Source organism: Mesoplodon bidens, assembly GCF_964165515.1.
Source record: "Mesoplodon bidens genome assembly, chromosome: 1".
NCBI classification, from domain to species: Eukaryota; Metazoa; Chordata; class Mammalia; order Artiodactyla; family Ziphiidae; genus Mesoplodon; species Mesoplodon bidens.
This window is the reverse complement of record NC_138176.1, coordinates 197,737,179-197,757,903: the sequence shown is the minus strand read 5'-3', so window position 1 is coordinate 197,757,903 and position 20,725 is coordinate 197,737,179. Positions and strand designations below refer to the sequence as shown.

At 35.7% G+C, this 20,725-nt stretch overlaps 1 protein-coding gene across 2 annotated transcripts in view; it reads right to left on the bottom strand.

The window, feature by feature from the left end:
- Window positions 1–20,725, bottom strand: part of GLRB (glycine receptor beta) — a 75,446-nt gene that overhangs the window by 16,026 nt on the left and 38,695 nt on the right. Inside the window, exons 5-9 of one of the 2 annotated variants that reach the window (XM_081239949.1) lie at window positions 13,686–13,915; window positions 13,496–13,578; window positions 11,773–11,913; window positions 6,728–6,880; window positions 4,645–5,026 (exon numbers count right to left, since the gene is read on the bottom strand). In XM_081239949.1, the coding sequence (XP_081096075.1) occupies window positions 5,013–5,026; window positions 6,728–6,880; window positions 11,773–11,913; window positions 13,496–13,578; window positions 13,686–13,915 (621 nt within the window). In that variant the 3' untranslated portion in view covers window positions 4,645–5,012. Of the gene's footprint in view, window positions 1–4,644; window positions 5,027–6,727; window positions 6,881–11,772; window positions 11,914–13,495; window positions 13,579–13,685; window positions 13,916–20,725 lie in introns of those variants that run through there. The other variant, XM_081239948.1, reaches the window with a different exon arrangement.

Genomic DNA, 20,725 nt, shown 5'->3' with positions numbered 1-20,725 from the left:
ATGCACCAAATTCTTATGTGGAGTTGTGATTAATAACATGAAAATTCATTTAGAAATACTGCTAAATTATTACATCAGCATGTTATTGTTGCACATCATTCTAATCAAAGGATACTAAAAGGAAAACTACAATTACTACAATGTGGGAATCCAGAAATAATCTCTGACATTTTTGAAAGAGATCCTTATAATTAAAAAGATCTTGAACCACTGTTCCAGATGATAAGAAAAGACTATAATAAGGAAGAAAGGTACTGTGTGTGACCTGCTAGAGGTCTGAATTGTGACCTGAATTATTCATCTTTTTACATTTATAATTAAAAAGTATTTGTTTAAAAAAATTCTTTTCAGCAGCAACTAAAGCATTTCATGTACCAGGAAAAGAATGTGTTACAGTAAAGTTTACGTAGGGTAAAAAGTATAAGATGTTACCTCCACAGTTACTTTTATACTTAAAGAAAGAGCTGAAGACAAATTCTACCTAAAATCCACAGAGGAAGCTTTGATACTTGTTAACAATGGAGAAAGTAAATCAAAAAGAGATAGGAAGAAAAATAAAACTGGAACACAAGACTGATTTTTTTTAAAAAAAGCAAAATGAGTCTAGAGTAAATGACATATGTTCTTCTCCTAAATTTTAGAAAATAAAAATTATGGGCCATAGAAGGAAAAGATTGGCAAATTGATTTCATAATCTTTTGGAACAATGTAGGGGAAAAAAAGTAGAAAAAGGAAAGATACACTGGGTCAAAATAGCCATATTGACAGAATATCCTGATATTTAATCTGTCAGTAATATTATTTCTTTTTAGATAAAATTATATATATATATGTGTGGGTCTAATAACAGAGCTTCAAAATACCTGAAGCATAATTCCATAATTAGAGTTGGAGATTTTAACAACTTTCTCATCAATAACTATAATAACTAGACAAAAAACATAAAAGATTTTAACAGTACTATCAACCAACTTGACTCCACTCATATTTACAGAATTCTATACCCAAGAGTGACAAATATACAGTGCAAGTGACATGGGATGTTTGCCAGGAGACATATGCTGGGCTGGACCATTAACAAAGTCTCAATAAACATAAAAGGATTGAAATCATAGAGTATGTTCCCTGACAAAATTAAAAACAAATCATATTTGAGTACTTATGAAAACGCTAAATATTTGGAATCCAAACTACACATATCTAAAGAATCCATGGGTCAAAGAAGATTTCACAAGGGAAATTAGAGAATATTTTTTTAATGAAGGAAGATGAAAATACAGTATACCAAAATTTGTGCACTGCAGCTAAAGCAGGACTTACAAGGGAAATTTGTAACTTTAAATATCCATGTTAGAAAAGAAGAAAGGTCTAAATTCGGCTGAGTTTCCACTTCAATCAGCAAAAAGAGATCAAATAAAATCCAAACTGAGTAAAAAGAAATAATAAAGATAAGAGCCAAAATCAATGAAAAAAAAAATAAACATAGAAATGAATGAAATGAACGCTGATGTTTTGAAAATACCAAGAAAAGGGATAAGTCTTTATCTAGAGTGGTCAAAAAAAAAAAAAAAGAATTCACAATTTAACAATTTCAGGAGTACATGGGACTGAATACATCACTACAGCTAGACATTAAAAGGAAAAACTAATATTATGAACATGTTTGTGCTAATAATTTTACCTACTCATCTAATAGCTAGGAATCAATTGGTAAAATTTGCCAAAATAAAGGAAAAAAAAACATATAAACCTTTAAATATACTCAGAGAAAGCATTTAAGCATTTGGCAAAAGTCAACAGTCATGGTAAAAACCATCTGCCAACTAGGAAGAGAAGGGAACCTCTTCAACCTGATTAAGAGATTTGTAATAACTAGAGTCACTATTACACTCAACAGTGAATACTTCAACTATTTCTACCCAGAATCAGGAATAAGCATCTCTCACAATTGTATTCAACATTGTACCAAGGTCCAAGGCACTATAAGAAGTAAAAAAAAAAAAAAAAGTATTTGGGGAGTGTATGACACAGGAGTATGTGAATCAGCAAAATGGTATCATTATTTTGATAAACATTATGCTAATATTTTAGAAAAGTTAAACATACTTTTCCCATAAAATGCAGAAATCACATTTCTAGGTGTTTGCCCAAGAGTAATGAAAATGTATGCATACACAGAGCCTTATATGCAATTATTCGTCACATCATGTATAATACCCCAAAACTGGAAACAACCCAATCCCCAACAACTGGTTAATGGGGAAACACATGGTGGTATATCCATACTATGAAACGCTACTCAGTAATAAGATAGAACCAAACATTAACACACACAACAACACATATAAATCTCAAAAACCTGGGCTTCCCTGGTGGCGCAGTGGTTGAGAGTCCGCCTGCTGATGCAGGGGACACGGGTTCGTGCCCCGGTCCGGGAGGATCCCGCATGCCGCGGAGCGGCTGGGCCCGTGGGCCATGGCCGCTGAGCCTGCGTGTCCGGAGGCTGTGCTCTGCGGCGGGAGAGGCCACAACAGTGAGAGGCCCGCGTAACCACAAAAAACAAAAAACAAAAAAAAAAAACAAAAAAACAAAAAAAAAACAAAAAAAAACAAAAAACCTAACTATGTCCCTAGTTTTCTTTTAATGAGTCAACATGTTGACTGATCCCACTTTCAATTTACCATCACTGACCTCCAGAGGCCTGTGATCCTACCAGGAAATCAGGGTGTACCTCCCCAGTTCCTTCACCAGTCTCTCTCCCTTCAGAACCACAGCGCTTTTCCCTATCACCCTTGCAACTCATGACCTGGCTTCCCATTTCACTAAGAAAACAAAATCAGAGGCTAGCCCCCATGACCACATGACCGCATCTCACTGTGTGTCCATCAGCTCTACCTTCTCTCCTGACACTACAGACCAGCAGTCAGTCAACCTGATGCACCAGGCACATCTGACCCACCGCCTATTTTTATAAATCCAGTTTTACTGGGACATATCCACACCTATTCAACTATTATTGTCTAAGGCTCCTTTAGTGCTATGACAGAGGATTTCGGGGTTTCAACAGAAACTCAAATGTTTGCTATTCAGTCTGTCGCTGAAGGAGTTCGCTGACCCTGTGGACAAATCCACTGTGTTCTAGCGAAGGCCAATCCCTCGTTTCCTACCTCCCATCCCCTCTCACTGCTCCTGCACTTCTACCATCTCTCATTTTTTCCTTCACTACTGGTTGTTTTCCACCAAAAATAAATGTGTGTGGATTGTGCCCCTTAGAAAAACAAAGCCAACAAACCTCTCAGCTCCCACCCCCCTGGCTATTTCCCCACCCTCCCCTCCTGTGGGCAGCTAACGACCTCCAACAGGCCGTTTACATCGAGGGCTCTAGGTTCCCCTCTTGTGTTCTCCTGAGTCACTCCGACCAGGCTTCCCTCTTCTCCTCATTCCATGGAGACTGTCTGTTCTGGATCCCAGTGACCCCCTAGGCTGCTAAAGCCAAGGACAATCTTTAGCACTAAACTTGACCTACAAGCAGCTGGCTGGTCACTCTCCTCACCTGGACAAACCTTCTCCACTTGGCAGGATTCTAGGAAACCACATCACGTAGATTGTTCCTCATCTTCTCAATCCCAAGGCTTTAGCCCTGAGATTCTTCTACCTACACTCCACTCATCACCTTAAATACCATCTACATCCTGACAAACCTTAAATTCTGACCTCCGGTCCTGATTTCTCCAAGACACCCCAGACTTGTACATCCACCTGTCTACCTGCTATCTCCACCTAACAGACATCTCAAACGCAGTGCATCCGGAACAAACCTCCTGGTCCTGCAACCTTTTCAAACCTACCTGACCTGCAGCTCTGCTCACCTCCATTTATGGCAATTTCATCTCTTCAGTTTCTAAGCCAAAAACACCTTGAGGTCAGCCTTGATTCTGCTTTCTTAAATCCCACATGCAAGACATCTGCAAATCTTTCTCTACCACATCCTTCATCTAACATGTACAAGCACCTGCACTACTGCTCCGGCTCATACCATGCTTATTGCAGGACTCCTACCTGCTTTGCTTGCTTCTACCTTTGCCCCCTGACAGTCTATTCTAAACAAAACAGTAAAGATAAGCACTGAATTCCTTAAGAAATATTCCATAACCCACCCCTCGCCCTTGTTATTTTTCTGATCTCACCCACTAATCTCCCTTTCTCTCACTGGACTCCTTAGTGTTCCCAGAATACCCCAGACATGCTTCTGTCTCAGGGGATGCTGCCCTGATGGCTCTCCAGGTACCCTTTCCTAACCTATCCTATCTTTCCCCGAATACCCCAGGCATGCTTCTGTCTCAGGGATGCTGCCCTGATGGCTTTCCAGGTACCCTTTCCTAACCTAATCTATCCTATCCTATCTTATCCACAGTGGTCCATTCCTTCCCCTCCTTCTTGCCTCTGTCCAACATCACTTTCTCATCAAGACAATTCCTGACAAGCAGCCTGCCTTCCTCAACTTCCCATCCCTCTATCACCATCTTATATATTATAGGTTGTACTTATTTGGTGTCTGTTTCTTCCCAAGAGAGTATAAACTCACTGAGGCCGAGTTTTGCTTGTTTTTTAAATCTATTTTATTAACGATTTATTCGCTATTTACTTTTTAACCATATCCCCATCTTTTTGCATAGTGCCTAGCCCATAGTCAGCCCACAACAGATATTTGTTGAATGAATCCGAATGTGTCAAAGTGCTTTGAAAAGTGTAAAGCAATCTGTAAAGGAGGCATATGATGAACTCTTGAATGGGTGTTACGTTCATTTTTTTCAAGCCTCCAAAAACCCCTGGAGTACTTTTCCATCCATACTTTGACATGTCCACAGAGTATGTTCACAGAGGCTGGATGTGATGGGAAGTTGTCACAGCTGGTAGGCAAAGAGCTGGAATTCAAACCTGGTTTGACTTTTAACCATTAACTGGTTTCCAAACAACAGGTCTGCTGGACGCTAAGTGACAGCTCACGGATTTTATATCAGAAGTCCTGCAAGAGACGGGGATTTACAGAGAATGTCCTTTGAGAATATGTCAGGGATAGGGTTGTCTCCAGAGCATCCTTGGAAGGCTGAAATTTCTATTTATATCAGTGCATGAGAATAAGATACCTGTAATAAACCAAAAAAAATTAGCAATTTGAGGGAAATGCGTGATATTTTTGACAAGTGTAAAAATTTAAATCTAGTTTTGGGGGTGCTTTATTCCCAGTACAATACACTACATAGTTAATTCTCCTTCCCTAAAGGATTACTCTATGAACTATCATTGCTTCATTACAGATACACAAACTTTAGGATGAAATTTCTCACATTTTTTGCTTATTAAGATATAGATTTGGTCTTTGTGGTTTTAGTTTGATGTAAATCACCAAATTTCTTATTTGGATAAAACTGTCATCTTCATTGGCACTTTCCTGGTTTCCTACTCTTTAAAATCTGTATTTTGTTTAATTCCCCCAGTAAGTCAGGAGGGAGATTTATGCAAGGCCTTTTTGACAACAGAAAAAATTAAATGCTGCAACTAATCAGTCACCAAGAGGTCAGGTATTTCACAGACTTACTGATACAAGTTCCAGGTGATATTAAGAAAACACACACACACACATTAATGACAAGTTTTAAAACACCCCAAGCAATCAAAATTTGTTGTTACAATGTCCTTATTCTGAAGTTTATTCACTTTACCCATAAGAAAGGCTCTCAAACTTCCCTGGTGGCGCAGTGGTTAAGAATCTGACTGACAATGCAGGGTACACGGGTTCGAGCCCTGGTCCGGGAAGATCCCACTTGCCGCGGAGCAACTAAGCCCGTGTGCCACAACTACTGAGCCTGCGCTCTAGAGCCCGTGAGCCACAACTACTGAGCCCACGAGCCACAACTACTGAAGCGTGTGTGCCTAGAGCCCATGTTCTGCAACAAGAGAAGCCACTGCAATCAGAAACCCATGCACCACAACGAAGAGTAGCCCCCGCTCGCCGTGACCAGAGAAAGCCCGTGCACAGCAACGAAGACCCAATGCAGCCATAAATAAATGAATTAATTTTTAAAAAAAGAAAGGCTCTCGATTATTTCCCCAACTCAAGACTATTTAAGCCCTATAGAGACATAATTTTCAAGTCTGGCTATTGGTGTTTCTATGTCACAGAGCATTAAACATCACAAACTGGAGATCATGGCCTAACCAACCCTTCCTCTCTCTAGCCTCTCTTGGTGGTACAGCACACAATAACTAGTGTTTAGGAAAATTATGCAAAGTCATGTTTAAAAAGGTAAATTCTATTACATATTCCCTGATGAACAGTATGAGACAGTATATGATTTAGAAAGACTTCTATCCAAATAGTCATTTGTTTTTAAGCTTGGCACCGCTGGGGATTTTAGCCTTCCGTTATCCGTGAAAATCTCTTATTAATAATTATTTCACGAGACTCAAAGTAGGATGGATTAACTGCTTAAAATACCCCAAGGACACAAAAAGAGAAAACTCAGTCTAATTATAGAATGCATAAACATGGAGAAAATCTAGTTCAATGTCAAGGACTGAAGGAAGTCTGAAAAAAAAAAAGTTGCCATCAATTCCAAAACTCACTGTCTCAAAATCATTTGGTATAATTTCAAAATTATGCAGTCATTTCTATAAAGATGCAGCACACTCCCGACCCCCCGAGAGAGAGGTTGGAACACCTTACCCAGGGGCACTCTGGCAGCACTGGCATCGGGGTTGATCCAGAAGGAAAGCCAGGACAGAACCACAATCAGCAGGGTTGGGGCGTAGACGCCCATCATGTAGAAGCCCACCTGCCTCCTCAGGGTGAAGATGACCTCCACGCACGTGTAGTAACCTGCCAGCGACAGACACAGGCAAGAGTGATACTCCTGCCACATCCAACCGCAAAATCACATCGTGCCCGTAAATTACAGGTCGCTTCTGCTTGAGGCAATTTCACAAAGTGAACTCCATGTAAAGAGGACGGGGGCTGGTTCTGTAAATATATATCATTTACGTGATCTAAGAGGACGGCATGATGAGACCTGTTTCACCTAACCTCTTGCAACTTTATTATGAGATTGACAAAAAGACACCATGTGCTGCTCTGGGATGGCCAGTCTCGGCTTTTATGTTCCGAGATTTTGCAGTGACTTAAACTTCCCATTATCTTTGGGTACTCTGGGAGCAAAAGATCTAAAGAAGTCACTGGGAGCATCAAATCAAAGCAGAGCAAGTCTATAAAGAAACATTCCTGGATTACACGTTGTCAGTATAATTTTCAGCCATGTGGACCACTTCTTATCTGGAAGGGATGACCATCTACAGGAGATCATATGCACATTTACGCATGAAATGTGAAGACAGTCTTGAAGGTAAACACTAGCAAGGGTAAGAAGTGAGCTTTCCCAGTCTATGCAGGTAAAAGTTTGTAAAGGGCAAACATCTGACATCCCTCCCAAGTCTCCCCTGGTTCCACTCCAGGCCCTCAAATGTTCTGGAATCGAGGGAAAGGGCTTCACTTTCACAGGCTGAGACTAAAGCAGACATTGCCCTTACACATCATTCTAGGGCTGCCATGATATCAACTAGTCTCTCAAATTAATCACAAATTATGGGCAGCCTCATAATAGACTTTGCTGACTGGAGAAAGAAAATAAGTGACACAAATATCCTCCCAGCACTGGCATACAAGAGACGTTTCCAGATGTTTGAGATGATTTTTTTAAATGTTCAATTTAGATAAAAATGTCATTTCCCATTCAACAAAAGGAAGGTTATGCATGAATTCCAAACCGTTAAAATATCTTCAGTTGTGTTCAGCTTAAACTGTACGTAATTATTTTAAAATGTTGAGACAAACGAATGGACAGTGCATAAATAAAATAATTATGGGGAAAAAGACAATATTACTTTTGTATTGTGTTTTAGTTTAAAAAGTTGTATTTATCTAGCTTTCCTAGTTGGGAAGAAGGTATATATTTCTGATGCTAGAATAATCTTCATATTTATTCATTAATAGTATCTAGAGCAGTAATTGCACACAAATAGGGTCTTTAAAAGAATGGCTATTCTCATCCCTTTATCAAATAGCTTAGATTAGAAATCTATCCTTTTCCCAATAATCATCGATTCCTCAGAGGGATTAGAAAGATGTTAGGGCTAATCTGTAACACAAATGAAGAGTTGATTTGAACTGAAGTAAATTCTAATTATGCCCAACGTTTCCATATTATATCAAAAAAAGACAAGCAATGCAGAGTGTTTGTCTTTTTTTAATTTTAAGTTCATTAAAACTAGGCAATTCACTTAAATGGTGCACAGGTTCTAAAATCATATGAAAGGCAAAACGACGGAAAATCCCACTCCCTTTTCAGTGTCTACCTCTTATCTCAACTTCCTGCCTGGACAAATGAGAACATATGCTTCCAACTAACAACCATGTGCAAAACTTCCAAACTATAATCTTTCATAAGCCCATTCGCTGCAATTAAGGAGGCCCACAGCGTTTCCTACACGCGGTTCTGCAGTACCTTGCTTTCTAAGAGCATCACTCCCTCAAGGTAACTTTACATTCACCTAGTGCCTGTGAAATGGGGAAGAACACATAAGTGCTTATTATGTATATTTATGAGTCTAGGTTGTCACAGGATTATAATAATTTTCTATAAAGTTGCTCATTTTCCAATGCACTTGCTCATCCCATCCACCACATTTAGATGACAGCCTAGTAACCGAGTGCTTCATCTGAAGCCACCGCCCGGGGAGTTTCCCAAGACGTGGATGCATTTAGCAGTAAAATATATGCTTGGATATCATAGTGATTTGCTCTATAAACTTTTATGAGAAACATTTCTTGACCTTTTTTGATTTCCTGGTACTGTTACATTTATGAGGGGCAGGTGGGCAGCTAATGGATATAAATGCTCATTGGCAAATTCAATTTACTTTCTATTTCCTGTGAGCTTTTATTTGATTATTATTCACTCAGGCTTCCAATTTAAAGATTTTTCTATACATGTGTACCCATATATTTCTCCACCTGTGTAATTTCTACTACTATAAATAAAACCCTAATTTTTAATAAAGTTAAAGCCAAATCACCATTTTGGATAATTTTATACAAATTAAAGAAAATATTGGCCATCATTTTATATGTTGCTTTCTGTATCTTTTCCAGTATTCTACACTGTTAAGCATTCCATATATTTTGGATGTTCTATTTTCCTACATACATTTGTAAGTATTATCCAAACATTAAAATGTTTTTTATATCCATATACTGATTCATATAAATACTGACAAAGCATGTTTACTGAAATATAGTGCCAATTATTATTATGTTAGCCATGAGTTTTTTGTTATTTTCTGTATCTAATGAGATATAAATGACTTATTTATGATAGCTCAAAAAATACCACACACACACAAAAATCTATGAAAGATTTACTTATGGTAAATCTTGAGTATATCCTCAAATACTCTCTACCACAGCACACCCTCTTATTTCCTTCTTAGGACTAAAATAATTATATTTACTTTATTTGCTTGCCATGTAAGAATATGGATCTGTAAAACAGCAGGGATCTGTCCTTTATTCACTGTTGAGTCCCCAAGTAGAGGCTTCTTTTTTGTTAAGATTGTTTTGATGTGGACCATTTTTAAAGTCTTTATTGAATTTGTTACAATATTGCTTCTGTTTTATGTTTTGTCCTTTTGGCAACAAGGCATGTGGGATCTTAGCTCCAAGACCAGGGATCGAACCTGCACCCCCTGCACTGGAAGGCGAAATCTTAACCACTGGACCTCCAGGGAAGTCCCAAGACATTTTAAGTTCAGGGCTTAAAGGTGAAAAACTGAATAACCCCATGATTTTCAATACTATTACATGATTTTATACTACATAAAATTAGAAATAAAATTACTGGTTTTATTTTTCATCTCTAGATGAAGTTTAAAACTTCAGTAAACTCTATTTCAAGTTTCTCAAACAATTTAGAGACTATTCATTTTGAAATGTTAATCATATAATCTGGATGTGGGTAACTATTTTCCAAATATAATAGCACTCACTGAACTCATAGTATTGTTGTGAGGATTAAATGATAGAATTCCTGCAAAGTGCTTAAAGCAGTGCCTGACAGATAGCAAGAACTCAAAAAGCCATCTATTAAGTGTTTCTATACATCAATCCTCCAAAAAACTTCTCTTGGCTTTCAAGTTTATTTTTCCATTACAAGGTGAGAAATCCCTCAAAACTGTAGTCAGTCTCAATTTGCATGAGTCATAGAGAGGAGAATGACTGTGCCCAGGTTACAGCTGACACTGATTTGCCCTTGACATTCAGGAAGTCATTGACCCTGCATCTCAGTTATTTTACGTGTTCAACAAAAGAGCTGGCTCAGCATTAGCATCTGTTGTCATTGAAAATCAAGGTATCTACGATTTCTTCACTGAATATTTTGATGGTCAAATTTTTAAGAGCTCTGTTTTTCCATTAAAAAATTGATAATTCTTTCAGCAGTGTATTTGCTTATTTTGTCTCTTGTCCTAAAATACTACAAGCTCTACAAGAAAATGGACTATTTATATATAAATGTTATATAATCTGTTAATTTATTTGAAGGTCAATGACAACAGATGCTTAAACTAACGTTATCTCTAAGTTGGCCCGTGTTGTATTTATTATTACAACAATGTAGATATGCAACTATTCACTGTATCTTTTATTCTAATCAACAGGTATGTTTTAAATCATATTTTGTCCTTGATAATGTCACGATGCAACATTTTAGCTCAAACATCTCATCTCTGCAAATTTTCCACAATTACACTACACATTTTTATTTTTGCAAAGTCAATATAAATGTTGCAATAAAATTACACTTTAATTACATCTATTCCTGAATACCTTTGTCATGATTTATTTCCTGATACAGAATTAGAATTTTGTGGTAATTTATGTTAGACTGATTATTAGTATGAATGTATTGGTCAAAAGTCAATCACCTTTTTATTTATATTGCTGAGAAAAATAGCACTATATTTAATATCTAGAGCCTTCAATAACCTATAACCTCCAGAGGAGACTCAAAGGTTGAATACTAATCATATTATGAAAGTATTGATCAGTGAGTACTGTATTTTCATTTCTGTAAAGCTTGATGTGATTTAATGCATGAGGTTAATTTGTTGAGCTTTCATAATTGGCTGTTCCATAACCTAGATCAAGAATATTATATGGCTAATTTTTACTCATGTCCAATTATTTCATGTGTTTACTGTTTCCTGCACAGCATAAAGATTAAATTTTTTGAAAATTAAGAAAATGGGTCAACCAACATTGAAAAACTGCCCCAAAGACAGCAGACGAATATATATGGGTTACATTGTTTATATCCATAACGTTTGGCCCTAATATGAATCTTGTCAGAGCAGAATTCCTAGGCAACATCTAAGAAAACCACTGCCTGGAGAGTTCATATAAAATAAAATGTTGAAAACCTCTTGTTATCTGGAATTACATAAAGAAAAGCAAAACTATCTAGTGATAAAATAAATTTTAACTTTAGTGGATGTAATTTTATGAAAGATTTAAATATATCAACATACAGATATAATGTTTATAAATAAATACTGAATTCATTTTTAACTAGTTTTCTCTGTTCTGTCCCTAGCATATTTTAATATTGAAACAAATCTTTGAAATAAGACTTAGTTTTGTTTAATTTAAAGAATAGTACTTACCAGTGCCTTTATAATATTTTGTACAATTTCCATATTCAATATCTTCCTTTTTAATATCAAATTGAGGCAAGGCAATTTTTTCTAATTGAACAGGATCCCCTGACTGCCAGATAAATCTTAAGTCATCAGTTGTGTAACCAACTATAAACAAAAGTAAATAAAATATTAGTTTGAAATATAATTATTAACACTTCTTTAACATTTTAACATCCAGATATTAAACACAGAAATGGTAAAACAATAGGCCCTTTTATGAAACTTTTGTTAGAAATGTAAAGAGGTAAAATCTATGGCCACTAATAAAAATATTAGCACAAAAGTTACAGATAATTGGCTTAAAGAAAGAACAAGCTTAAATAATCAGCATGTGGCAGATGGTAAAAATCCTCGGGTGTCATGAACAGTAGTACATCTGTCCATGTCAGAATTCTGAACTGTCATCAATGAAAAAGTAGCAAATAAGTGATACTAGCTTTCTGAATGTATACAATTACAATCATGCAATATGCTACCTGGAGATTATTAAAGAAACCTAAGCACCAAAATGGGTTTTTTTGAAGAATTCACTACCAACTTCCTTAGAGGAGTTGCATGGTCAGAGGAGAGCAATAAAACAGCCCCTCAAATGGACATCACTCCATCACTAGAGCCTCCTGGAACCCACATTGTGGGTTTAGGTAACCTGGCTAAAATTCAAGGCCCCATGGGTTTACAGCATGTTGTAGCCTACCATTCAACTCTTATTTACATGCCTATATTTTTTAAAGCTATACTTTAGTGTATCTAGTAATAGAATAGAAGGTATATACACATTTGGAATTATTTATAAAAATGCATATTGACACACAGGCACACGTATATACAATACACACACAGATGTGTACATACATACACTTACCTTTGCAAAATCTCACATTACAGTTAGAAAGTAAAAACTACTGTTCAAATTTAGGATCCAGCTTCAGTAAATTAAACAACAACAACAAGTAACCACTAAGTAACTTTAAAGCATGTCATCAAGCAAGCACATACATTTTAAAAGGTGATTCTTTGTAGGAATAGGTCACAGTATATGGGTATTCAGGCTGAAGCTTCCTTCTATTAGTGTTAATTTTTCAAGTTTTATTTCCTACTTTGATTTTCACATGACAAGCTTCATAGCAAATTAATTAATAAATATATTTTAGAGATAATCATTTCAATGACTACACCTGGTACCTCTTTTAGAAACTGAAAAATATATGGTTCTAGAAACAGAAAATCTAAAATCCAATTTTGTAAAAAATAAATTTTTTATAGATCCATAGAAAATGAATGCTTGGTAGGATTTAGATAATATTTTTCAATGTTTTCCAAATTTTCTGTTCTGAAAAATGTGGTTCTAACATTAGAAAAGCTATTAGGACATCATTTTCTCCTTTACCTTGCCTATATTACTAACTCAAATGAAGGTGACGATTGGAATAAGTTAGAAGGGTGCACATCTACACCTACGACAACTCAACTGAAATCAACTGGTAACAAAAGAATTCATCTATCTTAGTATATACAAATTAATATAGTAAAAGGAAAACTATAATTTCCCTAAATAACTTATTCTAACGTCTATTTGTAATCAAAAGCATTAGTTTCACCGTTATTATCTAAGATATTAGTAGCATGTATTGCCTAGAAATTTTAAGCATTTTTATCCCTATGGTGACTTAGGGTCTCATTTACATACAGCTCTCAAGTTGCATCTTGCAACGTTGTGTATCCATGGGAAACAAGGTCAAGTCCAAAGGGCACGAAAGAGTAATAGATAGCCTGAAAGCAGAAACAGACGTCTTAGAAGATGTTTAACACATGTTTCTGTGATATACTGATTTTTAAAGGAAAATATGAATCTACAAATATTAGAGAGAAAAGAGTACCTCATGCTGACGAGGACATCTCCATCCCGAAAAATAAAGAGGAGGATATTTTCCTGGGTTACATCATGAAAATTGGCACTTTTTTCATTTGCAAAAAATAAATCAGGTTTCCACAGACACTTGTACATCGTAGGGTCCACCGTCAGGGCATCAGAGCCCCGGAAATCACTAGGCAGCTTCAGTCTGGGGTCGTTCCACTTCTGTCTCAGGAAGATGTTGACTCTATAATCCTGGGAAAATTACGTGTGCGTGTGTGTGTTTACTGCCATTTTTAGGAATGCATTCAGCACCAGAATAAAAAGGGTTCAATCATTAGCAGCACAAATACGTTTGCTCTTCCAACATCAACAAGGATCACAACAGCTTGGTATAAAAAGCCCCTCGTGTGTTTCTAAGACTCTCTACAGACATCCTCTTAGCGCTTGCGAGTTCAAACGTCGTCATAGAACTTTACCAATAATTGCTTTACTGTAATACAAACACCAATTATACCAGGGGGTTAGTTGGTATTGTCAAAAAAGCACAGGAACTGCTAAATAGTGTCATTATTCTTCCCCCAAAAGTAGGATACATTTTGATTAAAAATAGATAAGAAGCCAAGAGAAAATATTTCACTTGTATTTTACTAAGTAGCAAAATACAAAAATAATTTATATGTATATAAAGCTACAAGGGAAGGATTGGGAGTTTGGGGTGAGCAGATGGAAGCTGTTTATCCATAGGATGGATAAACACCAAGGTCCTACTGTAGAGCACAGGGAACTACATTCAGTATCCTGTGATAAACCATCATGGAAAAGAATTTTAAAAAGAGTGTGTATATAAGTATAACTAAATCACTTTGCTGTACAGCAGAAACTAACACAACATTGTATATCAACTGTACATCAATAAAAATAAAATAAAAATAGAACTACATATATGTATAAAACACATACTTTATATATATACTTGAGGAAGAAAAGGAAAAAATTTTCTTTGCCTACTCATACATGTAAATGATTACACAGTGGTAGTCAAATAACATTTGGATTTTGCCAAACAGATGAGAGTACATGAAAAATTTGTAAATGTTATATTCAACTACAGTAGGAAAAGGTTTTGAAATCCACTAAATAGCTGATTACTTTACTTCAGTTTTTTGCCTATCTCCAAAGTTTTAATTGTAAAACTTTGTAAAAGTTGGATTATATCAAGACATGTATATTCTAAGAATATATGAACCTAGAAACATTGTTTAATACCTTAATACATTTTATGTTTGCCAGTGAAATGAGATTCTGGCACACATTGGGTTACTGGGGTATATACAGCCAAAAGCAGCATTGTGGCATTATGCTCAGGTTTTTTAATTTTAATTTTATATACTGAACTCAGAATATGCACCAAAGTGCTCAAGGCATAAATGACATTGGGCTTAAGCATCCTTATTTTCAACCATTCAAAATTCACAAAATACTATCTAGCCATGGCCTTTTGACATGATCAAAATGAATCAGATCATAAACTTCAAATCAAAATCCAAATATTTAAACAGGAAGAGATGATAGATTATCTTTCTTTAAATAATAAGACCTAACATATTTATATGAAACATAAATGCACACATTTTATTTATGTATAAAATATAAAGCATAAGCAATGCGCAGTGACTCTAGGAAAATTTGAGGAATTCACTTTCTCTCTCCTATGATGTTCAGATTCTATAATAGTAATTAGAGGAGGGTAAGGCACATATTGATAATAAATATTTACTGAACTACAGACAATGAAGTAAGATTTAACCTACCTACATCTAACAGCTAAACTTGATGTATATAAAAACTGCAACACATATAACACAACATTGTAAATCAACTATACTTCAATTAAATACATGTTTAATAAATAAACTTCAACACATAATATAAATTGATTGTTAAAAATCATACACAGATGGTCTTGAAGTGCAAAAGTCAAATAAATTAAGAATTATGTAAGCTGACACTGAACATATCTGTACCACTGGCAGGGAAAACAAAACTAACATTTTCCTAATCAAATGAACATGGAATCAAGGAGGACGTGAAGGAGGCCTAGGACCCTGGAAGATGAAGACCTGCACTACACAGCTCCATTAACTTTTTGTCAAATATACACATATCTTACGATTCATAATGGGACTTAAGTGGTTACCTCATATCTGATTGTGACAGCTAAAGAAATTAGCTCAAGACATGTCCAGGACATAGGCCTATCAACTGGTAAGCCTTCCAGTGGCCACAATGCTGCTTCCTGACCAAAATTTTTCTCATCCCAGAAAAACATGCATGGCCCCCAACTTAAGAAGAAATGCACCATAGATCTGATCATTTTCAAATAAAATTCCTATTATGCTAGCTTTGCTAAAGCACATGGTTGATATACACTTGCCTTTACTTTGAGCACATAACAGTATCCAATTCCAAATTATTTGCTAAAAAGCTTTCCTGTCATGATCAGCCAAAATGACTGGTATTCTAAAATTATATACAGTAAAAGCTATTTTATTAACCTCTTATTTTCTTATCCAGGTAAACCATCAAATACTACATCTTTAAGCTGTGGTATTTGAAATACGCATTCACGGTATTATGATAAAATACTGTGTCCTAAGGGTCAGATGAGGTTGCTGATGTATCTTTTATAAGCTTATTATTAAAGCTATGATCCCTTATTTTGGTCAATAACCATGACATGAAAATACTGAAGATGAACTTTTCTTTAGTTTTTCATTTGCTTATCCAAATATAACTATAATATCTTTGTATAGGTATTTACTACATGCTAGGCATATTTGGCCTAAGTGCCTTACAAAAATATGACTATTTTTGAAAGCTTATACTATGAAAATGGTCTCTTGATGCTCGTAAATTCTTCCTTTACTGGGAAGTACAAGGTAAGCTTATTGTCCTGTTTGCTTTCTGTCTGGAAGCTAGGAAACTGAAAGCTAAACCCTATAGCTAATTGAATTAATGTATAGCTCACATCCTGGTATGACTATCATTGTATGGCTCCTGCACATTTAGTACTATTTCAATTACTTCATTGTATTTCTGTTATTATTATATACTGTAAATCCTCTCCAGAAATAGGGGGCTGGATAAAAAAATAAATAACAGTTGAGATACTGCCATATACTGACAAGACTCTTTCAGTATTATTTGGGCACATCTCCCAAGCAACTTTACCAGTGTGGCTTCTAAAATCTGGATGCTTTGTTTTAGCCTAATATTAGGTTTTATTACTTTAAAGAGGGTGAGAAATATGTATAGAGATAGAAATATTAAGATCTCATTGGTATTCTTTATCTAGACCCAAGCAACTACATTTTGCTTCTTAGTAAATAATTTCTAAAGACATTATATCAGTATTTTTTTAATATTAGAAAGATATCTGACAGGAACTAAAGCAACGCTAACCTTTAACTTCAGCATATTTTGCATAATTAAAAAAGAAGCCATCTTACAATGTTTGGGATGGAACTTCAGGAAGTAAGCCTGCATTCTGTCGAGCTCCCCTCAAAATCTCCACACATGCACACATTCTTTTGGGAGCACTGTTCTACTTCCCACCTATTTCCAAAATGGAATGGTTAACTCATCTAAAACTGTATCACAAAATTATTTTTCTTTTAAAATTTTTATAGCAATTGCAATAGTGTTTTTCCATGTGAAGTCCATTTTTCTAAATTCTTCTTGAAGTCTAATCAATGTTTCCACACCATCCCAGAATATATTCATGTCATTTATCATTTATTAAGTTCAAAGCATTTTAATCAGCTGAAAGCTGATGAAAGCCCTAGATAGTATCAGAGACCTTGACAAAATAAACTGTCTGTGGGAAAAATTACAAAATTGCAAATGATACAAGAATGTTTTAATCTACAGTCAATCCTCTTTTTATTCTATATGTCTGAGACAGGCTGGGACCTGGGACCTGGGACCTTTGCTGCAGGGCTTGCACCTGGACACACGTTTCCTGCAGCCATAAAGAAATTATAAGGGACTAAAAATAACTGACAACAGCAAATGGAAATGAGGGTGTGGAGCAGTAGGAACTCTCACTGCTGCTGGGAATCAAAATATTACAGCTACTTTGGGAGACAGTTTGTCAGTTTCTTACAAAACTAAACGTACTCTTATCATATTGCACTCCTTGGTATGTACTCAAGAAAAGTAGAAAACTATGTCTACACAAAAACCTGCAAATGGGTATTTATTGTAGCTTTAGTTATAACTTTCAGAACTTGGAAGCAACCAAGATGTCCTCCAGTGGGTGATGGATTGGTAAACTGTGCTCCATCAGACAGTGGAATATTATTTGACACTAAAAAGAAATGAGCCATCAAGCCATGAAAAGACATAAAGGAACCTTAAATGCGTATGACTAAGTGAAAGAAGCCAATCTGAAAGGGCTGCTTTCTGTATGATTCCAACTATAATGGCATTCTGGAAAAGGCAAAACTAAGGAGACAGTAAAAAGATCAGTGGTTGCCAGGGATTAGGGGGAGAGAAGAATGAACAGGCAGAAGACAGTGGTTTTCCAGGGCAGTGAAATTCTTCTGTTTGATACCATAATGGTGGATACATGTCATCATATGTTTGTCAAAGCCCATCAAATGGACAATGTCAAGAGCAAACCCTAATCTAAACTCTGGATTTTAGGTGATGATGTGTCCATGTAGAGTCAGTGATTGCAACCAAAGGACCACTTTGGTGGAGTAAATCCATAGTGGAGGAGACTCTGCACGTCCATGGGTAAGGGACTTACAGGAACTCTCTACGCTTTCTACTCATTTTTGCTGCAAACCTAAAACTATTCTAAAAAATAAAGTCTACTTAAGAAAAGGAAATGCAAAAAATTCTGTAAACAAAAGGGAAGGGAATAAATAAAAAGTTAGCCAAAATTTGGAGACAGGCAAAAAGATGGCCCTTTCAATATCACACTAAATGCTATCTAACAAGCCCACCTAAGGGTTGTATGAGTCTCTAGGAAAATGTAACTTTGTTTGACTAGCCATTTTCTATGGATTAGGGCCTAGACTCTGTACAATGATGTGATTTCAAGAAGATTGCTAAATTACAAATGATTTCTGTCAGGTAGGAAAGACATTCTCAAAGGTATGCCTTTATTGCCCTGTGGAACATTAACAAGTATATCTAATTTAACAATCTAATTGCAGCATTCTTTCTCTCCAGTCTCCTGAATTCTCCACTGAATAAGCTTTACTATCTGTCTGGTTCCCTCATTAATGAGTTAAATAAAACACTGACATGTCCTTACAATATTCATGTTTTTAAATTTAAAAAAATTGTGCTTTGTTCTCAAAACATTAAATATAGAATTACCATATGATCCAGCAATTCCCCTCCTAGGTACATGCCCAAAAGAATTAAAAGCAAGAGACTACAACTGATATTTGTACAACCTTTTTTATAGCAGCATTATTCACAATAATCAAAAGGTGGAAACAATCCAAGTGCCCATCAACTGATGAACGGAGAGACAAGTGTGGTATATACATATACACACACTGTGGAATATTATTCAGCCATAAAAAGGAATGACATTCTGGTACATATTACAACATGAATGAACCTTGAAAACACTACTCAAAAAAATCAAGACTAAGAAAGAGTTTGTCCAATATTACTACCTGGAGAAGGAATGCAGGGGAAAAAATAACCCTGGGGAAGGTAAGCATTTAAAGGGATGGCTTTCTCAGAAGTCTGAGAAACAGAAGAAAGCCCTGAGAATGTGATTTCACCAAAGCAGAGTCAAAAGCTTTAAGATGGTCAACAGCAATAAATGCCATCAAAGGTCAAGTACAATCAAACTGAATACTTTCAGCAAATGAGGGAGACACTGATGATTTCAGCAAAACACTGTGGCATATAAAAGCAAGATGACAGAGAATTAGGACGTTAACAACGTTTCCTATCTATAAGATGAAGGTAATAATGATACACCCACAACACAGGGTTTTTGTCAGGAATAAATGAGAAAACATATGTAAAGTACACAAAGTTCATCTGGCTATATTAAGCACTAAGCAAGTATCGATATTTTGCCTCATTATTGATAGCATATATCCTTAATGTTGTTATTCTTTTATAATGTTGGTAATAGTGGTGAATAGGCTTTTTGCCTCAAAAAAAAAAAAAATCAAGCCTATACCGTAATTCATTGGGTTTGCTCTGTACTGTGATCGACCTACAATTATTCTAAATGGTAATCCATTTCTAGGTCACAAATCTTGAAACTGCTTTGAGCATCTCCTGAAATGAACTCTTCTTGCTTTCAGCTGCACTGATATAAGCTCAGTATACCATATGCTTTGAGTCTCTACTGTAATCCTTTTTCAAATTTTACTTGTGAGTAGAACTCCAGAGTTGTATTACAATGAGCATCACTGAAAAACTGGAAATCAGTTACTTCATTGTATCATTCTTGGTCATTACGTCTTATTGTCTCATTAGGAATGTGCTTCCAAGATGCTTTTCTATTAGTTATGTAGCTACATAGTATTATATTCGATACAAGTTGCAGTACGCTGATGCATCTTTTAAGAGTGTTTAAAAATTTCACAATTTAAATTAATAACTTTGGCTTAACACTCATTAAGAGATAAAAGATTATATTAATTAGTATGCTTTGGTTCATGCTTTATGGGCATTTCTAAATAATTGGTACTTATTGGCATTTCAAAGGCTCTGTATTTAGATCACTAACTTAGAAACCTATTTATTTTCATTTTCATTTATTCAATCACTATACTTATAGCTCTATCATTTATTTTGCAATAAACAACTTCCCATCAGAAACAAACCTCTTTTATCACTGGGAAATTACTTAATTGTTTTGAAAGAACTTTGTGACAAATACTATCATTATTCATTCCAAATAGCACACTAATAGTCATGATCTGGAAAATGGATGTTCTCCAAGATTTTCAGTACCAATTAACACCCAAATTACACTATTTATTCAAGGCAATAAAACATTTCACAAGAAGACAT